At 42.6% G+C, this 12,113-nt stretch overlaps 1 protein-coding gene across 1 annotated transcript in view; it reads left to right on the top strand.

Moving 5' to 3' along the window:
* The window catches only part of LOC311131659 (uncharacterized protein), a gene marked incomplete at both ends in the record, with an annotated part of 22,739 nt that extends 11,909 nt beyond the window's left edge, over positions 1-10,830 (top strand). Inside the window, 33 exons of the mRNA XM_084164771.1 lie at positions 1-33; positions 302-382; positions 1,180-1,197; positions 1,405-1,497; positions 1,692-1,727; positions 3,128-3,199; positions 3,421-3,465; positions 3,575-3,610; positions 3,769-3,792; positions 3,936-3,989; positions 4,395-4,466; positions 4,876-4,917; positions 5,401-5,457; positions 5,703-5,756; positions 5,910-5,963; positions 6,364-6,417; positions 6,508-6,561; positions 6,737-6,790; positions 6,898-6,951; positions 7,176-7,229; positions 7,355-7,408; positions 7,811-7,855; positions 7,987-8,040; positions 8,161-8,214; positions 8,418-8,543; positions 8,641-8,676; positions 8,782-8,826; positions 8,927-8,959; positions 9,090-9,236; positions 9,369-9,423; positions 9,524-9,718; positions 10,323-10,409; positions 10,622-10,830. The exon at positions 1-33 is cut by the window's left edge and continues 117 nt beyond it. Of these exons, the coding sequence (XP_084020897.1) occupies positions 1-33; positions 302-382; positions 1,180-1,197; positions 1,405-1,497; positions 1,692-1,727; positions 3,128-3,199; positions 3,421-3,465; positions 3,575-3,610; positions 3,769-3,792; positions 3,936-3,989; positions 4,395-4,466; positions 4,876-4,917; positions 5,401-5,457; positions 5,703-5,756; positions 5,910-5,963; positions 6,364-6,417; positions 6,508-6,561; positions 6,737-6,790; positions 6,898-6,951; positions 7,176-7,229; positions 7,355-7,408; positions 7,811-7,855; positions 7,987-8,040; positions 8,161-8,214; positions 8,418-8,543; positions 8,641-8,676; positions 8,782-8,826; positions 8,927-8,959; positions 9,090-9,236; positions 9,369-9,423; positions 9,524-9,718; positions 10,323-10,409; positions 10,622-10,830 (2,181 nt within the window). The remainder of the gene's footprint in view (positions 34-301; positions 383-1,179; positions 1,198-1,404; positions 1,498-1,691; positions 1,728-3,127; positions 3,200-3,420; positions 3,466-3,574; positions 3,611-3,768; positions 3,793-3,935; positions 3,990-4,394; positions 4,467-4,875; positions 4,918-5,400; positions 5,458-5,702; positions 5,757-5,909; positions 5,964-6,363; positions 6,418-6,507; positions 6,562-6,736; positions 6,791-6,897; positions 6,952-7,175; positions 7,230-7,354; positions 7,409-7,810; positions 7,856-7,986; positions 8,041-8,160; positions 8,215-8,417; positions 8,544-8,640; positions 8,677-8,781; positions 8,827-8,926; positions 8,960-9,089; positions 9,237-9,368; positions 9,424-9,523; positions 9,719-10,322; positions 10,410-10,621) is intronic.
* Positions 10,831-12,113: the final 1,283 nt, after the last annotated feature.

The raw sequence follows: 12,113 nt of genomic DNA, 5'->3' as shown, positions 1-12,113 counted from the left end.
AGGCTGGACGCTGATGCTGATGCTTCTGTTGTGGTGAGTGGGGCAGGGATAGCCTGGTCCCAGATCTGTTTGTGCTGTATTGCCAACTCTTATGGTCATTGTTTGGCATGACAATAACCATTGGAGTTGGTAAGACAACACAAACCGATCTGGGATCAGGCTAAGGCGGAGAAGGTTTTGGTTCCCCAGTGGTACTTTGTTATACAGTAAGCATTATCATATGAGTTATGTTATGTTGAACCATGACATGCCATGCCATTCTATGTTATGTGATCAATATCATGCCATTGTCTTGTTCTAGTTTGAACTCCAGTGGATGTTGATCCATTGCGACCCGAAGAGAGCCAATAGAGAGAACTGCCAGGAGCTGCCTGCCACAGAGGTAACAACAACAACCTTGTCTCCACCTGGTCTTTAATTGCTTAGGGTTTGGGTTCATATCGACCAGCAACATAGCTTTCACTAACTGGCTTCTGTGAATCTGCACCTGCCATGTGAGGAGATAGGATGGCCTGTTATACTACTGTAGGAGTGCCATGATTACAATACATATGTCAAATAAGCACTTACTTCCATACAGAGAGAATACTGCCAGCTCTCACTCTCAATTTAGCCTAGACACATTTCATGAAGTGACCCCATTTTGTCAACATATTAAAGTCTGACTCCTCAGGACAGAATTGTATATTAGCATACATGCTGTTATGAGTGGGTAGAGTCATATTGTCCTGTAGACTGCAGAAAAGTTCCAGTCTTTCTTTATGATGCAAATATCAATTTGACAATGGTCTATTCCCTCTAGCTTTGAGGGTAACCTTTGTGCTTACAGCAGTATCTTTTCAGTACGCCAACACTAAAATGATACAGTGGACTATATACCACAGGGTCTGTTTACTATAGAGACTATAGGTTTACTATGGGGTTCTGTATGTAAATGACAGCATGATATGCTCACAGCCAGAGCCATAGACAGATCCTATATGACTCTGCTCACAGCCAGAGCCATAGATAGATCCTATATGACTCTGCTCACAGCCAGAGCCATAGACAGATCCTATATGACTCTGCTCACAGCTATTGTTTTTGGACAGGTACTGTAGCTTCTTCTGACACTTTGGGTGAAGGTGGTGTGACTACTTCACTAACTCTACATGTTTCTTATTTCTCCTGCTTCTTCAGATGTATGCCAATGCTGAGGTATTTATCTTCTCTACCTTCTTTTTTCTTGGTGTTTTTGGGGCAAATAATCTACTTCAATGCTCTGTTGCCTAATTGCCTTGATGCTTTGTTACTTTAGTGGCACAATCAAACTCTGGCTGGAGTAAGAAGCTACTCCACTCCCCTCAGAGTGACCTTCACTCCTTCTCATGTACTCATCGACTGTGTTGTCTCTTCTCCCTCCAGCCTGACCCCAAGCCTGTCCCTGGCCCTTCCGGTCCCACCGGCCCTGAGGGGCCCCGGGGGCCACATGGAGAGGACGGCAGAGACGGTAGAGATGTAAGTCTATCCACCCCATCCAAACTACATGTAGAATGAAGAATTAACCATAGCGTTATGTAATTTACCATGCTGGATATTGCCTCAAACTGCGTGAATTGGTAGGATATCTTAGACAGACAGTACACACTTTTCTTAATTCTCTATTCTCAATGACTAGAATGGATAACAACTGTCTTTCTTTTTTCTTACAGGGCCTTCCAGGTTCACCTGGCAGTGCTGGCAGTCCTGTAAGTGCGAGCTGTCAAATTATTAAATGTATTTAATTCTCTAAGTATTTATTTGACTCTTTGTTGCCATCCTGTAGCTTAACCTCATTACTTACAATCAATTTAGCTGCAAAAATAGATCAGTGTTCTCTCCTCCACCCTGCCTGCCCCTTATCTCTCTCTCTCTGTCTGTCCTGATGAGAATTGCACATCTTTCATTGATTAAACGCTGACAGGCACTGTCACAGTGTATCTTAGCAACGGCGGCGAGCGATGCAGACCGATGATAAAGCTGTTTGTCTGATTTTATGTGTACAGAGCCATACTTAGCTGTGGTTGTGTCTGCTATATGTGGCTGTTGTTGTGTCTGTAACTAGGCTGTCTGTTGTGTCTGTAACTAGGCTGTCTGTTGTGTATGTAACTAGGCTGTCTGTTGTGTCTATAACTAGGTAGTCTGTTGTGTCTGTTACTAGGTTGTCTGTTGTGTCTGTGTACAGAGCCATACTTAGCTGTGGTTGTGTCTGCTATATGTGGCTGTTGTTGTGTATGTAACTAGGCTGTATGTTGTGTATGTTACTAGGCTGTCAGTTGTGTCTGTAACTAGGCTGTCAGTTGTGTCTGTAACTAGGCTGTCTGCTGTGTCTGTAACTAGGCTGTCTGTTGTGTATGTAACTAGGCTGTCTGTTGTGTCTGTAACTAGGCTGTCTGTTGTGTCTGTAACTAGGCTGTCTGTTGTGTCTGTAACTAGGCTGTCAGTTGTGTCTGTAACTAGGCTGTCAGTTGTGTCTGTAACTAGGCTGTCTGTTGTGTCTGTAACTAGGCTGTCTGTTGTGTCTGTAACTAGGCTGTCTGTTGTGTCTGTAACTAGGCTGTGTGTTGTGTCTGTAACTAGGCTGTCTGTTGTGTCTGTTACTAGGCCGTCTGTTGTGTCTGTAACTAGGCTGTCTGTTATGTCTGTAACTAGGCTTTGTGTTGTGTCTGTAACTAGGATGTGTGTTGTGTCTGTAACTAGGCTGTCTGTTGTGTCTGTTACTAGGCTGTCTGTTGTGTCTGTAACTAGGCTGTCTGTTGTGTCTGTAACTAGGCCATCTGTTGTGTCTGTAACTAGGCTGTCTGTTGTGTCTGTAACTAGGCCATCTGTTGTGTCTGTAACTAGGCCGTCAGTTGTGTCTGTAACTAGGCCGTCTGTTGTGTCTGTAACTAGGCTGTCTGTTGTGTCTGTAACTAGGCTGTCAATTGTGTTTGTTACTAGGCTGTCAGTTGTGTCTGTAACTAGGCTGTCTGTTGTGTCTGTAACTGGGCTGTATGTTGTGTCTGTAACTAGGCAGTCTGTTGTGTCTGTAACTAGGCTGTCTGTTGTGTCTGTAACTAGGCTGTCTGTTGTGTGTGTAACTAGGCTGTCTGTTGTGTCTGTTTCTCAGGGGGCCAAAGGGGACCAGGGGGAGATCGGTCTTCCTGGACCTAGAGGCCTGCCTGGCCTACCAGGAGCTGCTGTAAGGATCACTACCTCCTACTGTACTACACACAACACACAGCACCTGTCACAAACTCAACCTCTATTTTGTCTTGTGGAGCAAGAAGGGTTGTTCTCTATCACCTTATTCATTGAACCATTAACAGCAGCTATCCACAACTCAACTGATATTATTAGAATTCAAGCTGGTGGTGAGAGAACGTTTTAGTGAATCAATGATTTCTTCTCTTTTTAATGAAGGGAATACCTGGTTTAATGGGCCCAAGAGGACCTGTGGGTGAGAGAGTGAGTTTTTTTTCTTACCAGAACCTACTCAAGAAACTATATCTTCCTAATAACTGTTACAGCAGGGACAATGTTAACTAATATTTGACTGTTCTGTGTCTAATAACAGGGACTTCAAGGGTTTCCTGGGCCAGCAGGCTCTCCCGTAAGTATCCACTATCTTTGTCATCTTTAGATCGTCATATATTAATGGAAACATTTTGCTGATATTTATAGCCATCAAGCCATGGAACATGTCAGACCACTTCATTTCTATAGCTAAATAATATGATTTGTCTGATAGCTTTTTCTCTCATTTCCCAGGGACCTGAGACAGCTGGACCCCCCGTATGTATTACAAACTCTTCAACATCTTTAGAGAATATTCACCCCATGTTCTAAACAGCATTAAGACAACATACAGTCTTTTAATCGAGCCCTACTAAGGGGCTATAGAATAATCATATAACTTGTGTATGTCGCTCCTACAGGGCCCACCTGGGAAAGCAGGAACTCCAGGAGATGAGGGGAACATTGGGCCTGAGGTCAGAGTTCAAATAAGGATCACATCCTACACAACTACAGTATATGACTGATTAAACAGAACACATTCAGCAATAAAAACATACAGGATATTTTTCAAGTTTTATTAGTCGTATGTACAGGATACACATGGTATACATTGTCCAACGAAATGCTTACTTGCAGGTTCCTTTTTGACAATACAACAACAATAAGAAATAATATAAGATAAGAATATGAACGTAAAGTAAATGGCTCAGTAGAATATAATAAATATTTTGGCATAATGTGCTGCTTCCGGAATCTGTTTCATTGGTCCTTTTGATATTCTATGGACCATTTTGTTACTAAAATATATCAGACTTGTCAGTGTCTAGCAGGACATTCTAGGTGTTTGAGCTCTAAATGCAATTATCTATTGTTATCAGGGTGCCCCCGGGCCTAGAGGGGGTCTGGGTCTCCCTGGTCCCCCTGGTCTACCAGGACCACCTGGACCTGTGGTAAGTACTGATGCTAACCTTTTACTTCTGGATCTAACCTGAAATTAGTGAATTCAACATCTGTATCATCATGTGAATTGAGCTCTGTTTTCCCAACTTGGAGTCTGACCGATGTTTCTATCTGTTGAGGATTCAGATGTGGCTTTGTCTCTTTGGTCTTTCCCATTAACCTAAGTATTTATTTTATCAATATTGTCATAAGAGTTCTCTCCGACCATTAGTGTGGCGTCTTAACCCTGATGTAGAGTGATAATCAGTATCACTCCTGCATTACTTGACGTTGATTGCACAGCCTCGAACACTGGATATCTTTGCTGTAGCGTTTGTAGACATTTAAACTCTGTTTTAGATGTCACTCCATAGAGATATGTACTGTTTCATCTCTGTCACTCGCTCTGCTGTGTTTTAGGGACCACCAGGGGCTGGCAAAGCTGAGGGGAGTGGGGAAGATGTGAGTCTCTTTTTACCATCTTTCACAGGGTTAAACCATCTTTCACAGGGTCTGCTAGAGGGTGGGACTAGGTCAGGGGTCTCCAACCCTGTTCCTGGAGAGCTACCCTCCTGTACGTTTTCGCTCCAACCCCCATTTGTAACTAACTTGGTTCAGTTTAATCAACCAGCTAATTATTATTATCAGGTGTGCTTGAGTAGAGTTGAAGTGAAAACCTACAGGACGGTAGCTCTCCAGGAACAGGTTTGGAGAGCCCTGGACTAGGTGCTTCAGAGCCTAATGTTGTTGCAATAACTACACTTCAACTTAATTCACACTTCCTTTATAAACTGTTGTTGTTGTTGCTGTCATTTAATTCTGACAAACATGCATGTGGAAAATTGGTAGCTATAGTGTTCTTCGGTCAGTAGCTATCGAATAGGAGGTGAGCCCCCTGCAGGTGTAGTAATAATGTAATGTATGTGTCTGTCTGTTTGTCTGCAGTGCCCCACTGCCTGTCCATCTGGACCACAGGGAAACCCAGGGCTACCAGGGATGAAGGTGAGGAATCTTAATGACAGACACTGAATGAATACATACCTGGCTTTGGGCAACAGAGCCCTTATCATCATTCACACCATTGTGGCCATTGGTTTTCTCTGAGATACCAGTATCTAATAATTGAATGGATTGATGTAGGGCTTTTCCAGATGCTCAAAGTGCTTTACATTGTACGGGGAAACTCACCGTATGAACTACCAATGTGTAGAGTTTCTGATAATAGTTTGATGACATGTCGTCTCCAGGGGCACAAGGGATTACCAGGTGATAATGGAGCTGCGGGGGAAGCAGGACAAAAGGTATGACAAGCAATCAATTATCATGTTTAGTGAAGAAGTGTGATGTTTGACAATGTGCTTAAGTATAGTACATTGGAAGGTTAGGATGATTATTCAAGCGTACAAATCACTACATGTGAGTATTTGTGCTTTTCCTATGTTGCTAATCCACAGGGTGAACCAGGACCATCTGGGGTGCAGGGCCTACCAGGCAAGATGGGAGAGGATGTAAGAACCCTCCTTGCTCTAAAAGATACCAACACATACAGGCTGATCTATTTTACCTCACTGTCTGATAACGAAAATCCCGAAGTCTCTTGTTTTGTCCTTTCTATACTTCAGTGTTTCTGTTCCAAGCAGAACATAGGTAATGAGCATACCAACATGTTACATAGGATTGCTGCCTCAAGCGTAAATCGGTATCTTGAGCATAGTAAAATGTAACATAGGATTTCTGCCTAAAGCGCAAAATTAGTATCTTGCGTATTCAAAGATGGTACGTAGGATTTCTGCTTTAAGTGGAAATTGCTCATACAACCAGCCATTTATAACTGTTTAATGTTTTTGCTGTGCATCACTGTGAATCATATGAAATATGATTCATTTTAACATCTGTAATACATTCCAGGGACAAAGAGGTCCTATTGGTTTTACTGGTACTCTTGGAGATAAAGGAGACAGGGTAAGGGTTTCAAACAATATTTACTTATTGACGTTTTACTTTAGTGTTGAGGGTCTTAAACTCACGATCCGTGTTCTCTGCTCCTCTCAGGGTCTCCCTGGTTTCAACGGCATCCCAGGATCCACTGGACCACCGGGATCTCCTGTAAGCACTACTTATTTAATTACTGTAACTCAATCAATTTTAACTGCCATTTTCAATCAATGTCCATAGACAGACTGGAGGACAGACTATGGTTGACATTACCTAGGGCTGAACAGTGTTTTCCAAAATGTCTTCCGTTTTGTACTGTAGTGACTGACCAATCGTCTTCTGTTAGGGTGTGGAGGGCATTCGTGGACGTCAGGGTCCGGAGGGAGAAAAAGGTGATGACGTGAGTATCTCCTCCCTTCTACCTCTAGAGTTTTTACTTTCTGTTCGCCTTAAATTGTTTCATCGCCTTAAATTGTTTCATGGTTAATTGCATGTGTGTTTTCTCAGGGAGCCATCGGTCCTCAAGGAGAGCAGGGTCCTGTTGGTGCAAAGGGAGACTCTGTGAGTAAACATACAATACAACATCAATTGACCTTATGTCCTTACCAATAAGTTATCAGATGCATGCGAGATCCTTTTGTATTGTTAGTTGTATAGTTAGATTGACCTGAATAATTAAGCTTTTGCAACATCTCTCTTATCTCTTATGAGTGTGATTATGATGCTGAGTTGTTGTTGTTGTTGTTATTGTTGTTGTTGTGATCAATGATGAACTGTGATTACAGGGTACTCCTGGGGCAGACGGCATGGATGGACTCCCTGGAGTGGATGGAGCTCAAGTTAGTCTATGCTTTATGACTACTGTACATATATAGTTTAAATAAAGAGAATGTATCCAGTCTTACAAGAACTGTCAAGAAATCAATAGTTTATCCTATGAACATACTTGTCATCTTTCCAACAGGGAGAAGCTGGTGTTCCCGGGATTATCGGAATCAGGGGTATCGTCGGAATTCCAGTGAGTCTAATATTAATCTGTGACATCTAAAATAAATATTATTCATCTACAAATATCATTGTAGATTAGTTGACCTTACAAGGTTTTGCTGGTATTAAAAAGAAAGCAAAAGCTGTGAAAATCAATAGAGCGGTTGCCTTCCAGTCAAACCACACTGCAGACCAGATTAATAAATCATTTAGAAGCAAACAGCCAAGCGGAAGGAAAAATCCAATAAAACCACAACCTTCCCATCATAGCCTGTCTGGCTGATAGGTTATACAGGTCAGAGGACATGGCAGGGAAAACTAAATCAACAGAAACAACACAACAAGGAAGTAGTCTATCCCTTATATTGTAGTGCTTTCAAAAATACCAATATACTGTACGGTATTCTGAGGATATCCTGTGTTGTTTCTCTAGGGGTTACCAGGAAAGCAGGGGCTAGTTGGAGCTGGAGGTGCCAAGGTAAAGTGTGTGTGTGTGTGTGTGTCTGTGTCTGTGTCTGTGTCTGTGTCTGTGTCTCTGTGTCTGTGTGTCTTGGGTACAGTTTAATTCCTTGTGTTTGTCTATTGTAAAACAGTATGCTTTTTGTACAGGGTGATACAGGAGCTGACGGACCAGTAGGACCAATCGGAGTTCCTGGGAAAACAGTGAGTATAAAATTTCACACTTTAGTGTTTACAATCACTCAACACTGCTAGCCATGACTGTGGATCCATATTCTACTAATGGGGCTGAAGATGCTTAATAAGACTGTCATGTTTGTTTAGGGGGAAACTGGACCAGCAGGAGAAGATGGAAAACCAGGAGACAAGGGAGCTACTGTAAGTTGAACATTTTTAACATTTTATTCTAGTTATTCTGCTTATAATAATCTGTTATTAAATATACAGTAGTATGAGTGTCATGCACACTGCTCATCAAGAACAACCCCTATCTGATGGTAACAATGAGCTGATAGCTAACCTCATATAAGTCATAGAGTACCTTTAATGACATTTAATTGATCCTGCATCACTCTCCTCAGGGTGATACAGGAAAGCAGGGACCAGTGGGGGTCACAGGTGATACAGGCATCCAGGGTGACAAAGGGGACAAAGGTGACACTGGTATAAAGGGACTGAAGGGTCACACTGGAGATAAGGGAGAACAGGTGAGTCCTGATGTGTAGCTTATTGTTTTGGTAATAGTTGTCAGTTTGTAAATGAAGGGGTTTGAATGACTTCTAATTTCCTGTGTCTTGTTCCTAGGGTCCTATTGGTCCCATTGGCCCAAAGGGAAGTGAAGTAAGTCTATGGATTCACGTCAATACCATATATCATGTCAACAATGAGACAGTATTCTTTTGTAAGATACAGTATCTGTATTGACAATCTTACCTCTGTCCACAGGGTGATCCAGGTCTTACAGGCGATTCTGGAGTCAAGGGAGACCAGGTATATGTTCTACTGAGCGATACATTTGATCTAGCTTTAGTATTCCCCTGTATTTGTAGTGATACAATGGTCCTCATTCATTCCATTGTTGTTTCTATAGGGTCCTCCTGGTGTTCCTGGAATCAAAGGAGAGGTACAGAACAATGTTACAGTTTAATTGATTGATTGATTGATTGGTTGATTGATTGATGGATGGAATAATTGAATTCGTTATGGTATACAGTAAACATTTAAGTCATGTTGTGTTGTCCACTGGCCTCTAGGTTGGAGAGAAGGGCATGAAGGGATATACCGGGGAAGATGGTAGACCAGGGCAGCCGGGTCATGAGGGTTTGACCGGTCCCCAGGGAGCCAATGGACTAGAGGGAGAGAGAGGGTTAACAGGATCACCTGGGCCTAGGGGCCTACCTGTAAGTACCTTCTTCATGAAGTGAACGAAGACTGTAAAACACAAGTACTAAATACTTTTTGGAATGGAGTGACATATAAATGTTCTAGTATTAATTAATATACTGTACTTTTTCTACTTCCAAATCCAATAGGGTCCTAAAGTGAATAATATCAAACTTCGCGAACTATGCTCAGCAATTGTTGAAGGTATATTCATATTGTGTACACACTAACAATTGTAGCTCAAGGCAGTCTACCATGTAGGGTGCTTTGTTAAACTGACATTTTAATCATTCTCTCCATCTAGAACACTTGGCAGAGTTTAAGAAGGAGGTCCTGAAGAAACCAGCAGCGATCGGGGCCCCAGGCATGGCAGGACTGCCGGGCCCTCCAGGTCCCCCGGGCCCAGCAGGGACTACAGGAGAAGCCGGCCCCAGAGGACTGATGGGAATGAAAGGACCACATGGATACTTTGGGTTACCAGGCACACCTGGAAAACAAGGTAATGGGGAATTATGTATCAATAACTCACTAGATAAAGGTGATAAAGAACTGTATAAAGAACTGATCATTCCAATTGAATACTTGGGCCATCTTGGAAATGCCAATTTCATTGTGTACAGTAGAGAACATAGAAACTACAACTAGAAAAGTATATACTCAGTCCAAACAGTTAGACAGCACTCAGTGCTCAGCACGCTGGTAGAATGGCCTTCTATTTGTCCATTATAGTGTATTTCTGTAGAGGGCCCACAGCCGTACTAACGGATGCAATCTATTTCTTAATTAAACCTTTTAGAGAAATATAGCAATGTCTGGCCACCAGGTCCATTGTCTCCACAGTACTGTAGCTTAGTGCTCTGAAAGAGCTTGCAGTGTGTTCTCTGTAGATGAGTCACGCATTCACATCCAGGACTGAATCAGACAACACAGCACTTAAATCCCTCTCTGCTAAATCCTTTTAATTGCATCCCTGTTATTCACACAAACGCACCCGCACACACACAAGCACGGGCACACACACACACACACCTCCTGTGGGGATAATAGCCCATTTCAGACAGTCAATGTACATGTGAAAGGTAATGCCTTGTTCTTCTCTGTAGGTGAACCTGGTGTAAAGGGGGATACAGGTATTAAGGGAGAAAATGGAGTTGGAATCCCAGGAACTCCAGGCAAGCCAGGCCCTCAAGGTAACACCACCCCTCCCCCCATTCTTATCTCGCCTAAGACCTGAAGATTTGAGCTCCTCAAGTTTATACGAAGGCTTTATCTCAGCGGGCTAACACAGTCTGGTGTCGCTCAAGAGACCTGGGTTCAAACTCAGTCGGTCACACATTGACATGAGGGGATGTTGTTCAGTACCTGTTTCTGTTATTTCCCTCATCCTTTGTCTCTCTCTCAGGTGCAGCTGGCATCCCAGGCATCGGGAAGGACGGTAAAGATGGAGCTCCCGGTAAAGACGGTGTTAACGGTAGCCCAGGTGCCTCTGGTCCCAGGGGAGCTACAGGAGCCCCAGGCTATTGTGACCCCTCAAACTGTATAGGCAGGCCCCCACCTCTCTACCTGATGAGTGGGGGGAAGAAATCCTCCAGCTACAGCAAGGGGCCGTGAGGAACACAAACAGAAGCTCGGAACACATTCCGGAACACATTCCATCTCTAGCAGCAGCAAGAGAGACATGAGGTACCCAGTCTCCATCATCACACCAGAAAACCAAAGAGAAACACAATGGGAAACAGAGACAAGGCAAATGTAATTTAGAATACTGTATAGATATTTTTCGAACTTTTCATCTTTTTGACTGATGCATCATTTTCTTGTAGAGCGAGCTTATCTGATGTTGTGCTTTCTAAGACAGCTGCTATTGATTTTAAGCTAGCCTTTCAACTGGCGAGTGGCCCATCATGGCTCAAGTGATGTCCCAAAGACAAATACAAACTACACAAACTTCTAAAATGAACATATTGTTCAATTCATGCTGTTCAATTCATACCCACAGCTTCAAGCTTACTCTCTCACTCTCAGACGTACTGTATGTTGGGCAGACAAACAGGGCACTATGTTGGTTTTCAAGTAATACAAAGGTAAATACTGTGCCGTTTTCTTCTATGCATGTACTGTTTAATTCCTTGTTTAAATAAAGTCATCAAAAACGTCCTCTCCAGCACCATGTACAGTACGAAGCTTTTCACAAATAACAAAACCGCAAACTGTGCTTTGGAATCATTCATTTTCAATGTTGATCAATAAACAATAACAGAAAAAGTCATAGACCGTCACGAGCCATAGACCGATATTAGTAGTTCATGTTTTCATTCAGTCACTTGATCATAGGATAATCTATGGTTGTACAGTACAAGTACACGTTTTCCCCTGTTTTGTTTTCTAACAATGTAATAAACTGATTCGTTTGGGAAAGATTTCATGTCAGACCCGTGAGTTGTTTTTATGAATGTAAAAACAGCTAGCTTTACCTTTAGTGAAGCATTTTCGAACAAACCATTAGTCCATTTTTTATGTTGGTCCTTCGAAATGGATATAACATGCATTCACAGAATACGAAAATGTTATGTATTGACAGCTTTATGACTTTCAGCATTACAATTTGAGAGATGTTTTGTGGCATCATGATTACCATTAGAGAGCTCTATCTGTTGAAGCTGTTACAGCCAGGGGATGGACCAAGACTACCAGGGGTAGTAACCGTCCGGTCCACCGTTGCCTAGTTACTGAGAGAGGAGAGTCAACATCCCATTCTCTGAGTCTATACACCAGAGATTAATTTATTGAGTCAATATGACCTTTAGAAGGCTGCTGGCTGTTGGCTGTAACCAGGAGATTGGGCTGCTGCAGGCTGGAACTAGCCTCCCCATCATCCTCCCCCCCTCCTTCTC

The sequence above is a fragment of the Coregonus lavaretus genome (genome assembly GCF_964263955.1).
Source record: "Coregonus lavaretus genome assembly, chromosome: 7".
Taxonomy (NCBI): domain Eukaryota; kingdom Metazoa; phylum Chordata; class Actinopteri; order Salmoniformes; family Salmonidae; genus Coregonus; species Coregonus lavaretus.
This window is presented reverse-complemented; position numbering and strand designations above follow the sequence as displayed.